This window comes from Elephantulus edwardii, unplaced genomic scaffold (assembly GCF_000299155.1).
Source record: "Elephantulus edwardii isolate Elephantulus edwardi_28Jun2011 unplaced genomic scaffold, EleEdw1.0 scaffold00064, whole genome shotgun sequence".
Classification (NCBI taxonomy): Eukaryota; Metazoa; Chordata; class Mammalia; order Macroscelidea; family Macroscelididae; genus Elephantulus; species Elephantulus edwardii.
This window is the reverse complement of record NW_006399814.1, coordinates 15,024,084-15,040,148: the sequence shown is the minus strand read 5'-3', so window position 1 is coordinate 15,040,148 and position 16,065 is coordinate 15,024,084. Positions and strand designations below refer to the sequence as shown.

General features: G+C 49.9%; 1 protein-coding gene across 1 annotated transcript; it reads left to right on the top strand.

Annotated features, from left to right (window-relative positions):
* On the top strand, positions 1–2,004 carry IL13 (interleukin 13). Its single transcript, XM_006888146.1, has 5 exons — positions 1–69; positions 103–171; positions 1,160–1,222; positions 1,479–1,592; positions 1,906–2,004. The coding sequence occupies exons 1-5, from the start codon at positions 4–6 to the stop codon at positions 2,002–2,004; spliced, it is 411 nt and encodes a 136-aa protein (XP_006888208.1). The 5' UTR covers positions 1–3.
* Positions 2,005–16,065: the final 14,061 nt, after the last annotated feature.

Below are 16,065 nucleotides of genomic sequence, written 5' to 3'. Positions count from 1 at the left end.
CCCATGGCGCTCTGGTTGACTGTGGTCATTGCTCTCACCTGCCTCAGCGGCCTCGCCTCACCAGGCCCAGTGCATCGCACCAAGACCCTCTGGGAGCCCAAGGTCAACAAGGAGGACATTGCCCTTCAGGAGCTCATGAACGAGCTGATCAACATCACCAAGAACCAGAAGGTGAGTGCCTGCCAACCAGAGCCCAGCTCTGAGGGTGCTGGGCTAGCGTGACCTGGGACTAGCAGGGACTTGAGCCTGGGCTGCATATGTGTGAGGAAGATGCCCCGTGGACCAGGGGATGGGCCTTCCAGGAGGCAGGCAGGGCACCTGGGCTGAGGACAAAAGGCTGCCCAGAGCTGTGAAGGGGACGGGCAGAACCACCAGGCTCCTGCTTCCCTGGTCTGGCCCTGCTTCCACCTCTAGCCCCTAAACAGGCCTTCTGGAATACAGAAAAGCCAGCACTCTTCTAGAATCATTCAGCATTTGCCAGCTAGATTCTGGGGCAAGAGCGGGGTCATTGTTGCCATTCCTATGGCATATGAGTTCATTACTGTGGCCTTCCATGAAGGAGGTAACTCCAGTAACAGCTCTTAGTTTCTGAACAGCTGTCATGGTGCTGGGGCCTTACATCTCCCAGGCAGAGACAAAGGCCCCATTTCGCTGATTAAGGTTCAGTGAAGTACACTGACTTGCTTAAGGACGTATGGTCTGTCAAAGGCAGGGACCAGATTCAACTCAGGCCTAGTTGACCACAGTGCCCATGCCCACAACTGCTGTGTTCCTCAGCTCACAAGGCAGGATATTTGCACCCCAGACCCTGCCACCTCCCTCTGATGAGCCCCGGTCACACGCCTTCCTCCTAAAAGGTGCCCTCACTCAATTTCCTTTAATGAAGACCCCTGTAACTAGGCCTAGTGTCTTCTGTCACGCTGGCCAGGCTAGCTTTGCATACAGCTTACCCCTTGCTGGTTGTGGCACAGCTCAATTTTTATCTCTTAGTCCTAAGACTCAGTCTCCCCACAATGCAGAGCAGAAACAACACCCAGGAGGTGTGAGGGCCGCAGGACCTGCCTTGTTCCCTGTGCTTGGTGCCCGCACCGGCTCAGGCCCACATGGCCGCCAGCACTCTGTTTGCCGGCATCCTGCTCACTGTCTGTTTGCTCCACAGGAGCCTCTGTGCAATGGCAGCATGGTATGGAGTGTCAACTTTGCCAACTTTACCACCTATGCGGTAAGGACCTCAGGACACTTGGGAGTGGGTGGGGGACAGAGTCTGTAGACTTTGGATTTGTCTTCTCTGAGCCTCACTCACAGAACTGTGAGTGGCAGTCTAAGAGTACCAACTGCTTGCTCTCTGTCTTCATAATCCAGGCTCTTCCCACCACCCAGACCCCCTGCACCCATAACCCCACTGTGGGCAGTTGTCTTGAATCAAGGGCCTGGGCCAGACCCAGTAGGGCCTGACCTATTGGGGGGGTCTCTTCCAGCAGTACTGTGCCGCAGCGGAAGCCCTGGCCAACGTCTCTGAATGCAGCAGCAGCATCCAAAAGAGCTACAAGCAGCTGAACGGTCTCTGCAAGCAACACAGCCCCCCAGGCAATGTGAGTCCCCAGGCCCCCCATGCACCCTCTCCTGCCAGGCTCAGTCTCTTTCCCAGCCCTAGGGGTCACTCTGAAAGCTCTGGGAGGACCTGGCCCTGCACCTGAGGCGTGGGGTCACCTAAGGTTGGGACATTGTTGCCATGAGGACGTGGTCTTCAGGGTTTACAAAACCTGAGCTTAAGGGCTCCTGGCTCCCACCTGAGCCCATTCCTGTGATAGTGAGATGTACGGCTTCCCAGTTATCTGGAAAGCCCCTGGCACGGTGTCCTTGCCGCGGGTGCCCCACTAATATGCCGGCTTCTCTCTCCTACAGCAGGCTTCCAGCTTGCAAGTCCGAGACACCAAAATTGAACTGTCTGAATTCGTAAAGCAGCTGCTCGACCATTTAAGGATCATTTACCGAACTGGCTAAAGCATGAAGGGTCTCAGCATTGCTTGCAGAGAGAGACCCTAAGTTGCAAATTCATTTTACTGTCAGATGTCAAAAGTTGATAGGGGTGGGGTTGGGGGGGGTAGGGTTTCCTTAGTTTAGACCTGAGCCTGAGCTTTTTGCCTTCAGGCCCCCTTCCATGGTCCCCAGGACTCAGCCAGGTGGACGCCTTGCATCCGGGGGGCTCAGCTCAGTAGACAAGGCAGGAGCGGGGACAGACCTGGTCTCCACCCGCTTCCCCTCAGAGCGAACTGGATGATTACAGTGGGTGCTGCCTTAGCAGCCATACAACCAGAGAGAGATCCCCCTCACACGGGGGCCCTGGGGCAGACAGCAGCTCAGGCCTATTTCTTCTTGGTCTTATTTATTACTATGTGTTATTTAAACAATGTGTTTGTCATACTGGGGACAAGCAGGGACTGGTGCTGCCAGACCTTGGCGCTGAGGGCCCAAGACAGGGGGCTCCAGGGCTAAGGGCCAGATGACAAATACTGTGCACGACATTCTGCTACCTCACTGGCCCGGCAGCCAGCGGTCAGCCCCCAGCCAAGGAGTAATTTATTGTTTTCCCTTGTATTTAAAGCTAAGTATTAAAATATGTTATCAGAGAGTTAATATATATAGACAAGCAGCCTAGAAGGTTGCTGGGAGGGAGGTGTGGTTTGGGGGAGGGATCAATGACCAAGTTGTTTCATTGACTGTGTCAAAAGGGAAGCTGGAAATAAAAATGTGGACAAAGAAAAAAAGACTGATCACATTTGCTTTGGATCTGGGTTTGGGGGTACTGGTGTGTGAACTTAAGGCTGTGGGAGCCAGGCCCACTGGAGTAGTAGGGGAGTGAAAGATGAGATGTGGGTGCAAAGGAAGCAAGCCACGCATGGGGGAGGATGGCCTGGCGGGAGCCCATGTGCACCCTTGGTGGCCCCCATCTCCTACTCACCTCTTCACCTCCCACTGCACCCTGACTCCCAGAGAGAAGGGGGAAGCATGGCCATGCTGCTGGGGCTCAAGAAGGGCACCTGGAGCAGGAAACGACCTCAGAAGTCACCTCGTGACCACAGTTCTCGAGGAGCAGCCTGCTTGATCTGGCACCTCCCACACACTCCCTGTGGCTCCCTCCCTGGCCAGGAGGGAGATGAGGACTCTGGCTCAGAGAGGGCAGGAGACTCACTCAAAACACACAGCTAATAAAGAGCAAAGCCAGGATTCACTCCAACTCCAAAAGCCACATACCTACCCACTCTGCCTCTTTCTGTCCACAGGGTCTGTCCACATGATCTCCCTTCATAATACTGCCATCAACTTTTGACTGGACCCCTTTGTCCCCCACTGGCTGGGAGCTGGCTACATCCTGTCTGTGGAGCCCATTCAATTCTTATATCATCAGTGTCTCTCATCCTCAGTGCTCCCTCACCTCCTCAGTCAGCCAAGACCCATGAAGACCGTGTGACGACCCAGGCTGGAAGGGCAGGTGGAGGATGGAGGGTCAGGCTCCCAGGCTAGACCACTCTTCTGAGCAGGCTTGTTTGCTCCCTGGCCCGGCCAGCATCTGCAGTGCTGAAAACAGCAGGCTTGACTATGCCACAGCTAAGAAGCTGTGCACCTCGGCCATGCCGTCCACTGTGAATCCTTGGGAGAGGCCCAGGGCAGAACTGCTGCAAAGTGATGGGATTTTGGGGCAGGTTTCATTCACGCTAGGTCATCTAAGACCAACCCTCAAACTCTGAATGATGGCAGGTGTCTTCCTGAGGGAGGCCATAGGCTCTTGAGAGCATCCACAGCGCTCTAATACGTCATAGAAGCCTCCTTTGCTATGTTTGATTCAGACAAAGGGAGCATAGTGGGGACTTAGCCAGAAGGCTGGTGGTGACCTTGGGCCGAATGCTGCTGGACCTATTCTCTGACAGGAGGACTCCCTCCTCTCCTGTGAGAAGAAGGCAAGCGGGATGGGGCAGGAGCAGGGACACCCAGTCCAGGACCATCAAGAGAAGGCCTGGTTCTCTGAGACCCCCAAGGGTCATCACTCAAGGGCCAAGGGCCTGCTTAACCCCACTCCATTTGCTAAGGACACCTGCAGGCCACCTGAGATGAAGCTGACAGAGCACCACAGGCCTTCTGCAAGGTACAGCACTAGAAAGAACTCTTTAAAATAATGGAAATAGTCTCGTGACTGGAGATGGAGGCTCCACCTGGCAGGGCCTCACTTCCGGAGGAAGAAAAGCAACCAACTTCCTGGGATGTCGACGACTCTGAAGCCAGAGGTGGGGTGGGATCCAAAGATGGTGGGCAGACTTCCCATTCAGAGACTGTAGAATGTTCAGACCAGAAGGATATTTATGGATGTTTAATTTTTAAAAAAAATTTATTTTACAATTTTCTGTGTGTATACCATCAAATTGGATCTGACTGGCACAGGAGGAGATTGCCCCTCCTTCTCCAGCAGAGCATCTGGTGGATTTGAACTGCATGCCTCTGGGATTGCAGTGCAGCTTCTTGCCACCAGGCCACCAGAGCTCCCTGGATGTTTCATTTTTTAATGGAACCTAGAGATCCATCCTTCTGTAGGGCCACTTTTGGTTCCTGTTCTTTTCACCCCATCCAGGTACTCATCTGTCTGTCCAGAGAGATGTCACTTTCCACATTCCACACAAGATTCCCTCAAGAGCAAGGCTGGTGTGGAGGAGTGTCCTTTAGGATTTTCCCAGGATTCTTTCAGATGGTCCATGGGACCACAAAAACCCCAAACCCCAATGCCAGTCTTGCTGAGACGGGTGTCCTGCGTTGTACGGCAAGCTGCTGAACAAGAGGCTCTGCATCTCTAGTGGTTAAAATCCACCTGTCGCTCTGTGGAAGAGGGAGGGCAGTCTCCTTCTGGTAAGATTTACAGCCTAGTATTCACCAGTGAAAGTGGACAACTAGCTTGGGTTTGTTTGGTGATTGTAATTTCAGGCCTGTCACTCTTGTTACATTGTTTGTGCGAAAGGTTCTCCCTCTACTCCACATTCAACCTGAAGAGGAAAACTGAAATCCCTAAAGAAGCTGTGGTGTGCATTTGTGAATGTTAAGGAATAAAAATTGCTTGGGCTTACCTTAAAAAATCCCCACCCCATCGAATTGTTCATCTCGATGGAGGAGTGTGTGAAGGAAATGAGAAGGATCTTTTGTGGAAAACAATGTGATCAAACTTTGTAAATAAATCAGTATAAAATTTTAAAAAACCCAAAATGTTGTACAGTCTTAAAAACCCGATGGAGAGTTTCTGTGAGTCATAATGCCTTGGAGGCAGTGAGTTTTATGGAGAAACAAGCTCCAGTGACAAAGTGCCTATGGTATATTGTTGTTGTTGTGAGGTGGCATTGAGTATGACTCATAACAACCCTCTGAGCAACAGGTCTGAACCCTGTCCCGTCCTGCGCCGTCCTCACCATCTCTGACACACTGCCCATTGCTCAGTCACTGTATCAGTCGATCTGCTTGAGGGTCTGCCTCTCCTCCGCCGACCCTTTCCAAAAAAGATGTTCCTCTCCAAAGAATAGCCTCTCCTACCAACATGCCTCACTGTGTGAGACAAAGTTTCCCCATCCTTGCCTGTAAGGTATGGTGCTGCTGATCCAAAGGTTAGTGGTTTGAGTTCACCAGCCACTTCTTGGAAGAAAGATTTAGCGGTCTCGTTACATAAAGATTCTTCGTATTGTTTGCCCTCAAGCAGAAATCGACCATAGCAGACCCTCCACTGGGTTTTCATATGGAAGGAGATTGTCCATCCTTCTCCTGGGGAGCAGCTGGTGGATTCAAACTTGATGTCTTTGAGATTGCAAATCAGCTTCTTACTATTAGGTCAGCAGAGCTCCTTCCATAAAGATTGTTGTTGTTGTTGTTGTTAAGTGCCATCAAGTCGCCTGCAACTCATAGCGACCCTATGCACAACAGCCCTAAACCGTGCTCTTATCGTGTGCCAGTCTCACTGTCTCTGACATACCCATCCTGACTAGCCAGTCACTGAATCAATCCACCTCATAGAGGGTCTTCCTCTCTTGCACTGTCCCTCCACCCTCCCAAGCATGACGTCCCTCTCCAAGGACTGCTCCCTCCTTGCAACATGTCCAAAGTATGTCAGACGGAGCTTCAGTATTCTTGCCTCCAAGGAGCAGTCTGGTTTCACCCTCTCTAGGATAAAATTGGTGGAAGATCTATCAATAATATGCGTTATGCAGATGACACAACCCTGCTTGCTGAAACTGAGGAGGACCTGAAGCACTTGCTGCAGAGGGTCAAGGACTGCAGCCTCCAATATGGATTGAGGCTCAATGTCAAGAAGACAAAGATTCTCACCACTGGGCCAATTGGGGGCATCAGGATGGATGGTGAAGAGATTGAGATTATTCACAGCTTTAGTTTGCTTGGCTTCCACAGTTAACACTCTTGGCACCAGTAGCCAGGAAATTAAAAGGCATATTGCCATGGGAAAATCTGAAGAGCAATGGTGTCTCTCTGGAGACCAAGATACGTCTGATACAGGCCATGGTCTTCACAATCACTTGTTATGCATCAGAGAGTTGGACAATGACCAAGGAGGATAGAAGAATTGATGCCTTTGAGCTGTGGTGTTGGAGAAGAGTATTGAATGTACCATGGACTGCTAGGAAAACAAACAGATTCGTCCTGGAAAGGGTTAACCGGGTCACTCCTTGAAGGCAAGGATTCTGAGGCTCCATCTGACATACTTTGGACATGTTGTGAGGAGGGATCGGTCCTTGGAGAGGGACATCATGTTTGGGAGGGTGGAGGGACAGTGCAGGAGGGGAGGGCCCTCTATGAGGTGGATTGATTCAGTGACTGGGGTAATCGGGATGGGAGTGTCAGAGACGGTGTGATTGGCACAGGACAGAGCAGAGTTTAGGGCTGTTGTACATAGGGTTGCTATGAGTTGCAAGCGACTCAATGGCACATAATAATAATAACAACAACAACAACAACAACAGGACAAATTAGAGCCTTGAAAATCCCTACCTTGTCCTTCAGGGTCAATATGAATGGGAATTGACTCCATGGCAACAGGGTTGGTTTTGGGGACTCTATTCAGCAGACAGGCCCTGCCGGGCCTCACCACTAGGGGTCCGCACTCACCAGCTCCTCAGCCGTCGCTGCTCTGACTGCGTGCGGCTCAGACTCCAGGACAGGCAGGGAGCTGCTGACCACTGGTAGTGGGCAGTGAGCTGGAGTGGGCCCAAGGCCTTCAGAGGTGAGGGGGGCACCTCACAGAATCACAGAACTAACCTACCACTTGTGGTAAGGGAGGGAGGTGGACCTAACCACCTAACCTGGAATGAGAAAGAAACAGAAACAGGAAAAAAAATAAAAAAAAAAAATGTGGCTCCCTACCTGGGGACTGACCCCTGGGGTATTTGCGGGGAGTTTTCTCTGCCCACGTGGTCTAACTCCTTTGATGCACAAGGCAAACCCCAAGCAGGGCTGAGGCGGAAAGGTGGCTGAGGAAGAGATAAGAGTTAGTGAGTGGGAGGACAATTGGCCGTGAGGCCCTGGCAGGGAGCCCTGGCACCTTGGGAACCCCAGCCCTAGCGGGGAGGTTTCATCAGAAGAGGGGCCAGCCTCAAGCCAGAAGTGAGACACACACATGAGTTTCCGGTGAGCTTTGCACCACACACCTCAGCTCACTGCTCAGATAAGATGTCAGAAAGCACCCCAAGTTGCTTTGAGAGCTTCTCCATGGACACCCCTCAGAACAATTAATCATGGAGGATGATGGTGGTTCTTTCTGACCAGCAGCACGAGGCTGGGTGTGATGGTGCATCTGGTTACCTGTGTTTTACTATGATCAACAAGGAAGTGTCCTTTTCAGTGGACTCATCTGAAATCATCTGGTCAATTTCCATAGCTCAAAACCTGTCGTTTCCATCAGCTGCCTAACTTGCACAAGGCCCAGTCGGTCAAGGTGGCCACATCTAGATGGGGCAGCCTGGGCCACACACGGCCTGTGGAGAGGCCCAAGTGGTGACAGAGCCACACTGTGTCCATGGTAGCCTGCTGCCCACACGCTGCCCACTCCTAGTCTGAAATGCACAAGTCAGAAAGCCTTGTTATCTTGACTAGTTTCTCGCCTCCACCCAAAATCAACAGCTCAAATGATGTGCAACAAACTTTCCCAGATCAACTGATTTCTCGGCAGCAAGGGAGGGCCCCATGACGAGGCCATTTGAAATCCCAGAAGCAATTTTCTACTTACGACCTCACTTTCTATAGCTCTCTTTCTCTCTCCCCCTCTCCACAATGCCTTTTCTGTGGAAAGTGATTCTCTCAGAGCGTGTTCAGGAACGCCTCCAGCCCTACACTGTGCATGTGGTCAGAGGTGACGCAAACACCAAAATTAAATATAGCAACTTTTGCCTGCTCTCCTCTTACTGGCTGTGATGTGAGGTCTGCAGCGCCCTCCTGAAGCCCACAGAAGCAGGAAGCCCCCGTCCGCACTGGCAGGAGGGTCTCAGCCCTGGCCCAAAGGAGTGGCAGAGCTATGCCACGTTAGAAAAAGAAACTTTGTATTTCTTTTCTCCTCTTCTTCTGGTCTTTTCTCCCCTCCAATTTATTATGTTGTTATTGTTGCTGAGCACCATCCAATCAGAATTGACCCACACCTGACCCTCCACTGGGTTTTCAGAAACAGTCACAGAGCAGGTTGCCCATCCTTCTCCGGTGGAGCAATAGAAATACATAATAATGTTTTTCACCAGGAGATAAAGATAAATCTAATTTTAAAAAGTCAAGAGAACCTGAACCCTCTTAAAGGTGGTATCTGGGCTATGGTGGGAGTCACTAGCCCAGGGAAGGCATGGCAGCCTCTCAGACAGACTAAGGGTCTAAATCCTCTCAGGAGAGAGGTGAGGCTGCAGGCCTGGGCTGTGGGGCTTATGCCTGGCTGCCCGCAGGCCGAACCCCCTCTGGCCAGTCAGGCCCTGCACTGCTGAAGAGAGAAGATGATGTTCCCTGCACGGGGCAGGGGAGACATGGGCAGTGAGGTGGGCAAGGCCGAGTGGAGGGCAGCTCCAGGGAACAGCCTTCTGGCAGGTTTCTCAGCAGCCCTGTCTCTTGGGAGAAAGACCTTCCATGTGCTTCTCAGAGAAAACAGCCAGCAGCCTCCAGAGCTACCTCACCACACACCCAGCCAAGTGGGAGCCACCTTCCTGCCTGGTCTTCCTGACCTCTTTACCGAGCGTATGCTCGAGATCCCATGCCCTTGACCTCACGGACACATATTCAGACCAGAGGTTCTGGGCAGGTACTTCAGGGTCAAAACCTATCTGGCCCCAAGGCCCAGCTGTGCCCGTGGCCTCTGTTGTTAGTTAAGCCAAGTCTCACTTGCTCCTCGATGAGATGGAGCTCCGTTCATCCACTCAGCAAATATTTACTGGGTGTCTTTACTCTGTGTTCAGGTGCTGGAGACCCACTATGGACAAACAAAATCCCTGCCTTCAGGAGCTCGCTTCTAGTGAAGGAGACAGAGTATACAAACAGCGCACAGCCTGTCAGGTGTTTGAAAGTGCGACAGCGGAGAGACAGGAGTGGAGCAGATGGACGAGTAGGCCGTCATGCCATACTGTGCTGGTGGCCGGAGGTGACAGAGGACTGTTGCTGTATGTCATTGAGTCAGAATCGACCCTCTGGCAGCTTTTCAGAGGCAGTAAATAATGTAGGAGGAGACAGCCTGTCTCTCCCGTGGAGCAGCTGGTGGGTTTGAATCATGTGCCTTTGGGATTGCAGTGCAGCTTCTTACCACTAGGCCACCAGAGCTTCCTGAGAGAGGACTAGAGACTGGGATATATATAGTCAGGAAACCGTCAGGGACCAGAGGAAAGAAGAACGCAAACACAGAAAGTCCATTCTAACTCTCAGTGACCCCACGTGTCCCAGAGAAAAATTGTGCTCCACTGGCCTCTCAACAGTGGATTTTGTGGGAGGTCGATGTCAAGGCTACTCTTCCAAGTGGCCCGTGCAATTCAGTGCCTCTGAAAACCCACTGGAGGGTCAGCTCTGTGTCAGTCCCGACTCGATGGTACTCAGTAGCCACTTCCAAGGGGCCAGTGGGTGGACTTGAATTTCCAACCTTTTAGTTAGCAGCCAAGAACATTAGAGGAGATAAGTCCAAAAGTCTTGAACAGAGAGAAGAGACTGGGAGCACAGAAAAGGCCAGCAGGGGAGAGGGGGCCACAGGCCAGGTGTGTGTGGCCTTGAAGGTAAGATGCACTTGAAGTGGGATGGAAGATGCCTGTTCTGACTCAGAATCTTGCTGTCACTGTGTGAAGACTAGACTGTGAGGAGAGGGTATGAGCAGGAAGACTGGTTAGGAGGCTCCTCCAATGAGCCAGGCGGGAGATATTTAGAGCTCCCTTGTGGCAAGAAGTTGCTGCCACCACAAAGGCGTGAGGTTCAAATCCACCAGCTGCTCTGAAGGAGAAGCATGGGTAATCTCCTTCTGTGAGAGTCACAGTCTCTGAAAACGCCTGGGAGGGTTGTCTGGGAGCTGGTTCTGATTCACCAGCACACGACAACACTAACAGCAACCTAGAAGTGACAAGGGCTCTCCGGGAGTGCAGGCCACAAGGTGTTGTGGTGCTGACCTAACGGTGGCACTTCTCTGTCATTTCAAACCCACCAGCAGAAAGATAGGCCGTCTGCTTCTGTGCCACTTACAGCCTGGGAGAACCTGCTGGAGCTACTTCTAGATCCAGCTGCAAGGAAGTGAGGAGGAAGACACTACCAGGATGAGTTGTAGTCTGTCTTCATGTGTGTGTATTTGTTCAAAAAAAGTCTTTAAAATTTTCTATTATGGAAAACTAAAAACATATGAATGATTACTAAATCATAGCCTCTTTTGTTTTATCTCAATCCCCTTCCCCACCACCATCTAACCAAGACATCATCATATTAAATCTGGATAAAGCTGGGAGGTAGAGGACTTGGCGGTGGATGGGATGTGGGACATGGGAGGACTTTACTTGAGGTGCTTCATGGCTGGTCTTACCATTTACTGGAGAGGCCTGCTCCTAGTTTAATAACCACTTACCGAGTCTACTGCCAGGGACCTCTCCAAATTGATTAGTGATGTCAGTTTGAAGACTAAGGTGCATCTGATTCAGGCCACAGTCTTTTCAATGACTTGCTGTGCATAAGAGAGCTGAACAACAAATAAGGATGACAGAAGAAGAACTGATGCTTTTGAGCTGTGACGTTGGAGAAGAGCACTGAACATCCATGGACGGTCAAGAGAACAAACAGATACACTTTCAAAATAAGTGCACCCAGAGTGCTCCTATGAGGCAAGGATGGTGAAGCTTCATCTCTCATACTTGGGCATGCTGCTTGTTATTTTTAGGTACAACTGAATTGAGTACAACTCATCGCAACCCTACGAACAATAGATCTGAACCCAGTCCTATCCTGTGCCAGCTTCACATTCTTCAACTTTACTGTTTAGTCACTTTATCAATCCATCTGCTTGAGGGTCTTCCTCTCCTTCATTGCCCCTCCACCTTCCCAAGCATGATATAGCCTTCACTTAAGAAATAGCCTCTCCTAATCAAATGCCCAGAGTACATGAGATGAAGCTTGATCTTTGCCTTCTAGGAGCACTCCACCTGCCCTTTCTCCATGACATGCACCTTTGTTCTCTTGGCCGTCCATGGGATGTTCAGTGCTCTTCTCCAGTACCACAGCTCAAAGGTGTCAATTATTCTGTCAGGCTTAGTCGTTCTCTAGTTCTCAGCTGCATAACAAGTGACTGAAAAGCCATGGCTGAAATCATGGCAAGTTGGTAGGAGAGGTTATTCTTTAGAAAAGAACATCTTTCTTGGAAAGGGTCAGCAAAAGAGAGGAAGACCCTCAACCCAGTGGATCGACACAGGGATTGCAGCAATGGGCTCTAGTGTGTTAGGGATTGTGAGGATGGCACAGGACAGGGCAGGGTGTGGATCCTTTGTTCATGGGTTCACTATGAGTCATACTTGACTCGAGATCGACAACAATCATACCTTAACTCCGATCCCCTGAGTGGCATCCCCAACTCTTCCAGCCGCACTGCTGTTTCCATTCCATCAGGTCCCACTACAGTTGACCTCCACCCCCATGCCCCTCAGAAACCTCTCACTGATGCCAGAGATTACCTTCACTTGCTAAATCCATCTGATGTGCTTCTACCCTTATCTCACTCGGCCTCAGAGGAACACTCCATGCTTCTGACCACTCACTTCTCCTTTCCGAGGCCCTCTTATGGTCAGATTCTGGGGGCCCCTTTGCCTCATAGAAGAGCACTCCCTGACTACTTGCTTCCTTTTCCACCTCCCTTGCAGGCTCCCTGGAGCCTTGGGTCATTTCTCATTCCCTCTCCTATCTAGGTCTCAGGGCAGTATCACTCCCACCCACATTAGTCGTCTTAGATGTCTACGGCTCCCGCCTTGATCGCCACTCGGGACACTCCTCTATGTTCACAGACACTGACATGCAATGGCCCCTCAGTTCCTCATTTCCACACCTACCACAGTCAATAGCTTCACTAGGGCGTGCTGGGCGTGTGGACTGCACCTCCTTTGATTCTGTCAGAGGCGGTGACATCAAAATGAAACCAGGGCTTGGTGTAATGGTGGCAGGAGAAATGGTTGGCAGGCTGGCACTGGAGAGGGAGGGGCTGCCAGGGTCTTTGTAGGCATAGTGGCATTTGTCACCCAGCATGGTAATTCATCACCACCCTTCCTTCATTACCCACCAGTCAGGAGGCAGGCAGAGTGGGCCTGACACCCACCATCAGATGGAGAGAAAGGTCTCCATCTAGGCCAAGGAAGAGGGTGGAGCTCTGAGGGGCCATGGGAGCAGGGCAGGGAAGCTGGCTGCTACACCCACCTGCAGAGCCTGCCTGGCCTTTCCTAGCACGCGGTGGGAGACACATGATGAATTATCACATGGTGACACTAATTGTAGTGATGCCACTGCATCCAGTCTCCTCTCCTCAAATACCAAGTCTGTGTTGGCAATTCTTCAAGTCAGAAACCTGGGACCATCTGTGACTTATCATGCCTCTTTATCCCCCTAACTCAGTCAATTCCAAGTAACATAATTAGTTGGTATTGAGGACTATCTGAGTTATCTAGAGCTGGGAGCTCTGTGGGGAGTTATGCTCCTAACCGAAAGGTGGTACTCCTCTGATGGTCTGAACCCACCCGCAGCAGTCATCTCCTATGCGATGTCTAGCCTTTGAAGACCCACTGGAGCGCCATCTGTGAATTGCTTCTCACTGGATAGCAATGAGTCTGAGGATTTTTTTTTTCTGGTTTGTGTGGTGTTTTACCACAAGTGGATGGTTTTAACAAACAGAAATTCATTCTTTCACCGTTTAGGGGTGTATTTCGAGAAGATTATGTTGGGAGTTCATCTTTGTATAACTATGGAAGTTGAATAATGCTAATTAGTATTGTAGCTAGAAGTTAAAATTCAGAGTGTGTGCTACAAGAGAAGGTGACTTCTCTGTCTGTGTTCTACGGGAATGTCATTATTATCAGTCTTCCCCTGGGTCAAAGAGTTTTTCAAAGGATGCCCTCCACTTCTGGCTCTTTTTTCTTATTGGTAGGAGGCCCCTTTCTCTGCTAGTTTGTTTAATCTCTTTTATATCTCAAAAGAGATGGATTCAAAATATAACGTAATCCTGGAAATGGTTTCCTAACTCATTAGAATGTTGTTGTTGTTGTGTACCATCAAGTCGGAACCAACCCATTAGCATAACTGCTACTAACTCTCCCTCATTAAATTATAGAGGTTAGGGTTTATGACATAGAGAATAATTACATCAGATCACAAAATACAAGATAACCACCTAACCCTGAGAATCACAACCTAGGCAAGTTGACACATATATTGGGGCCACAATTCAATCTACAACAAGGGCTTACCACATGTCAAGAACCATATCACCTTACATGTACTACCTGATTTAAATTCCCCACACAGAAAAAAAAAATCACCAAGCTAAGATAGTTTCACTGGTGTATTCTGCCAGACTACCAAATATATATATATATACACACACACATATATATACACATACACACACACACACACACACACACATATGTGTGTATATATATATTTAATAATCTTTATAAAAGTCTTCCAAGGTACAAAAATCAAAACCAGAGTAGGAGAACATTTCCTAGGTCATTCTACAAGGCCAACATTATTCTAATACTGAAACCAGACAAAGGCATTACCAGGCAGGAAAATAATAGACTAATGTCTCTCATGAGCATAGATGCATAAATCTTCCCACACTCTTTATTAGCCCAACTTCACAGATAAGAAGCTTGAAAAGGGCAACGTTTCCAGGGTCATGTGGAAGGTGAAGTGGCAGAGCTGAAGTTCAGAGGCAGATCCCATCAAACCAAGAACACTCTGAAATGCACTGCTCTCATACCCAAGCACCGCCACCTCAACTCTACCAGTTCCTCTCACACAGAAGTACCGCAGTGACTGGCTTCCCCCCCCACCCCGTCCCCCCTGCCCTCCCAGATACACGGGTTCTCTTCCGCCCCTCCAGTGTAGCCCCTGCCTTTGGGTCTTACCCATGCTGCCCGCTCCCAACAGATCACATCCTTTCTCACCCTTGCAGCCATAATGCTATTGGGAAAGCCTGTTGACCCCACTTTCTGCTCAAGCACCTCTCTCTCTCAGATTTCTTCTTTTTCCCCCTAAATACTTTTAAATTATTTCAGATCATTTCAAAAATAAGGACATGTAGATTATTACCTAACTTGGGAGGGACTGGAGAGCATTATGCTGAGTGAACTAATTCAGTCCCACAAGGATAAATATTGTATAAAACCATTACTTGTAGAATGAGTATAAGGATCCAAGAGGGGTGGGGGAGGTTAGAAGCAGAGGGATGGGGATGTGCAGGGGGAGAGGGGATTAATCATGGGGTTGTACAATTTGATGTGGGGGTGAGGGAAATTGAAAGAATTTGTTCTTGAAAACAATGTATTCAAATTTTGTAAGTAAACTAGTAGAAAAGAAAAAAAAAAAGAAGGAGTAAATACTGATACATCTGCCAAACAATTTAATGAATAAGAACTATTGATGTGGTTGGCAGTTCCCTATATTCTTATCTCTGGTTATTTTATTTGTGAGACAGAAGTAGCAAATATGAGTACTAACAAGACATCTCAGGGTTTTCAAGACAGAGCCTTATTAGAGCTGGAAAGGGCTCTTCCGGTTATCATCCTGCACTGCCGACAGAGAGCAGGAAGGTGTTCTCCAGACTCTGCATGGCATGGGCACCGTGGGGGCTACTGGCATTAGTTACAGGGTCTGAGGGAGCTGTGACTAGGGAAGGCTGTGAGAAAAAGGGAAAGGGTCCTTCCCTTACCTTGGGCATTCCCACATTCCTCAGAGCTAGCCCGCATAGACACAGCCATGGTTCTCAGACCCCTTTGCAGCTCCAGTCCAGATAGAAATGATTGTTGTTGTTGTTATGTGCTGTCAAGCTGTCTACGACCCACAGCAACCCTATGCACAGCAGCTCTGAAGCTTGCTCTGTCCTGAGACAGTCTCACTGACTCCGACACACCAACACTCATTGCCCCAGTCACTGTATCAATCCATCTCCTTCTGGGTCTTCCTCTCCTGAGCTGTCCCTTCACCTTTCCAAGCATGATGTCCTTCTTCAAGGACCAGTCTCTCTAGGCCATGTACCCAAGGAAGAAAGAGCAGGGCATGTGACTGACATAGGACGACCCAGCAGAGACTTCAGCATCTCCCCCACAAGCCACTGCCCATGACTACTGCCAGGTGTGGAGGGGCTCCCTCCAGGGTGGTGCCCACTGGCGCCCATACCTACTTGCCTGACCTTTGCCTATGCAGGGGAGGAGGGCCCATCTTCTCCTTCTACCTGTTGATGGGACATTCTGCTCACCCTCTGATGTGCTGGAAAATTTAATGACCTCATCCAACCACTCAACCAAGCAACAAAAAAAGCCCCATTCTGCTTCT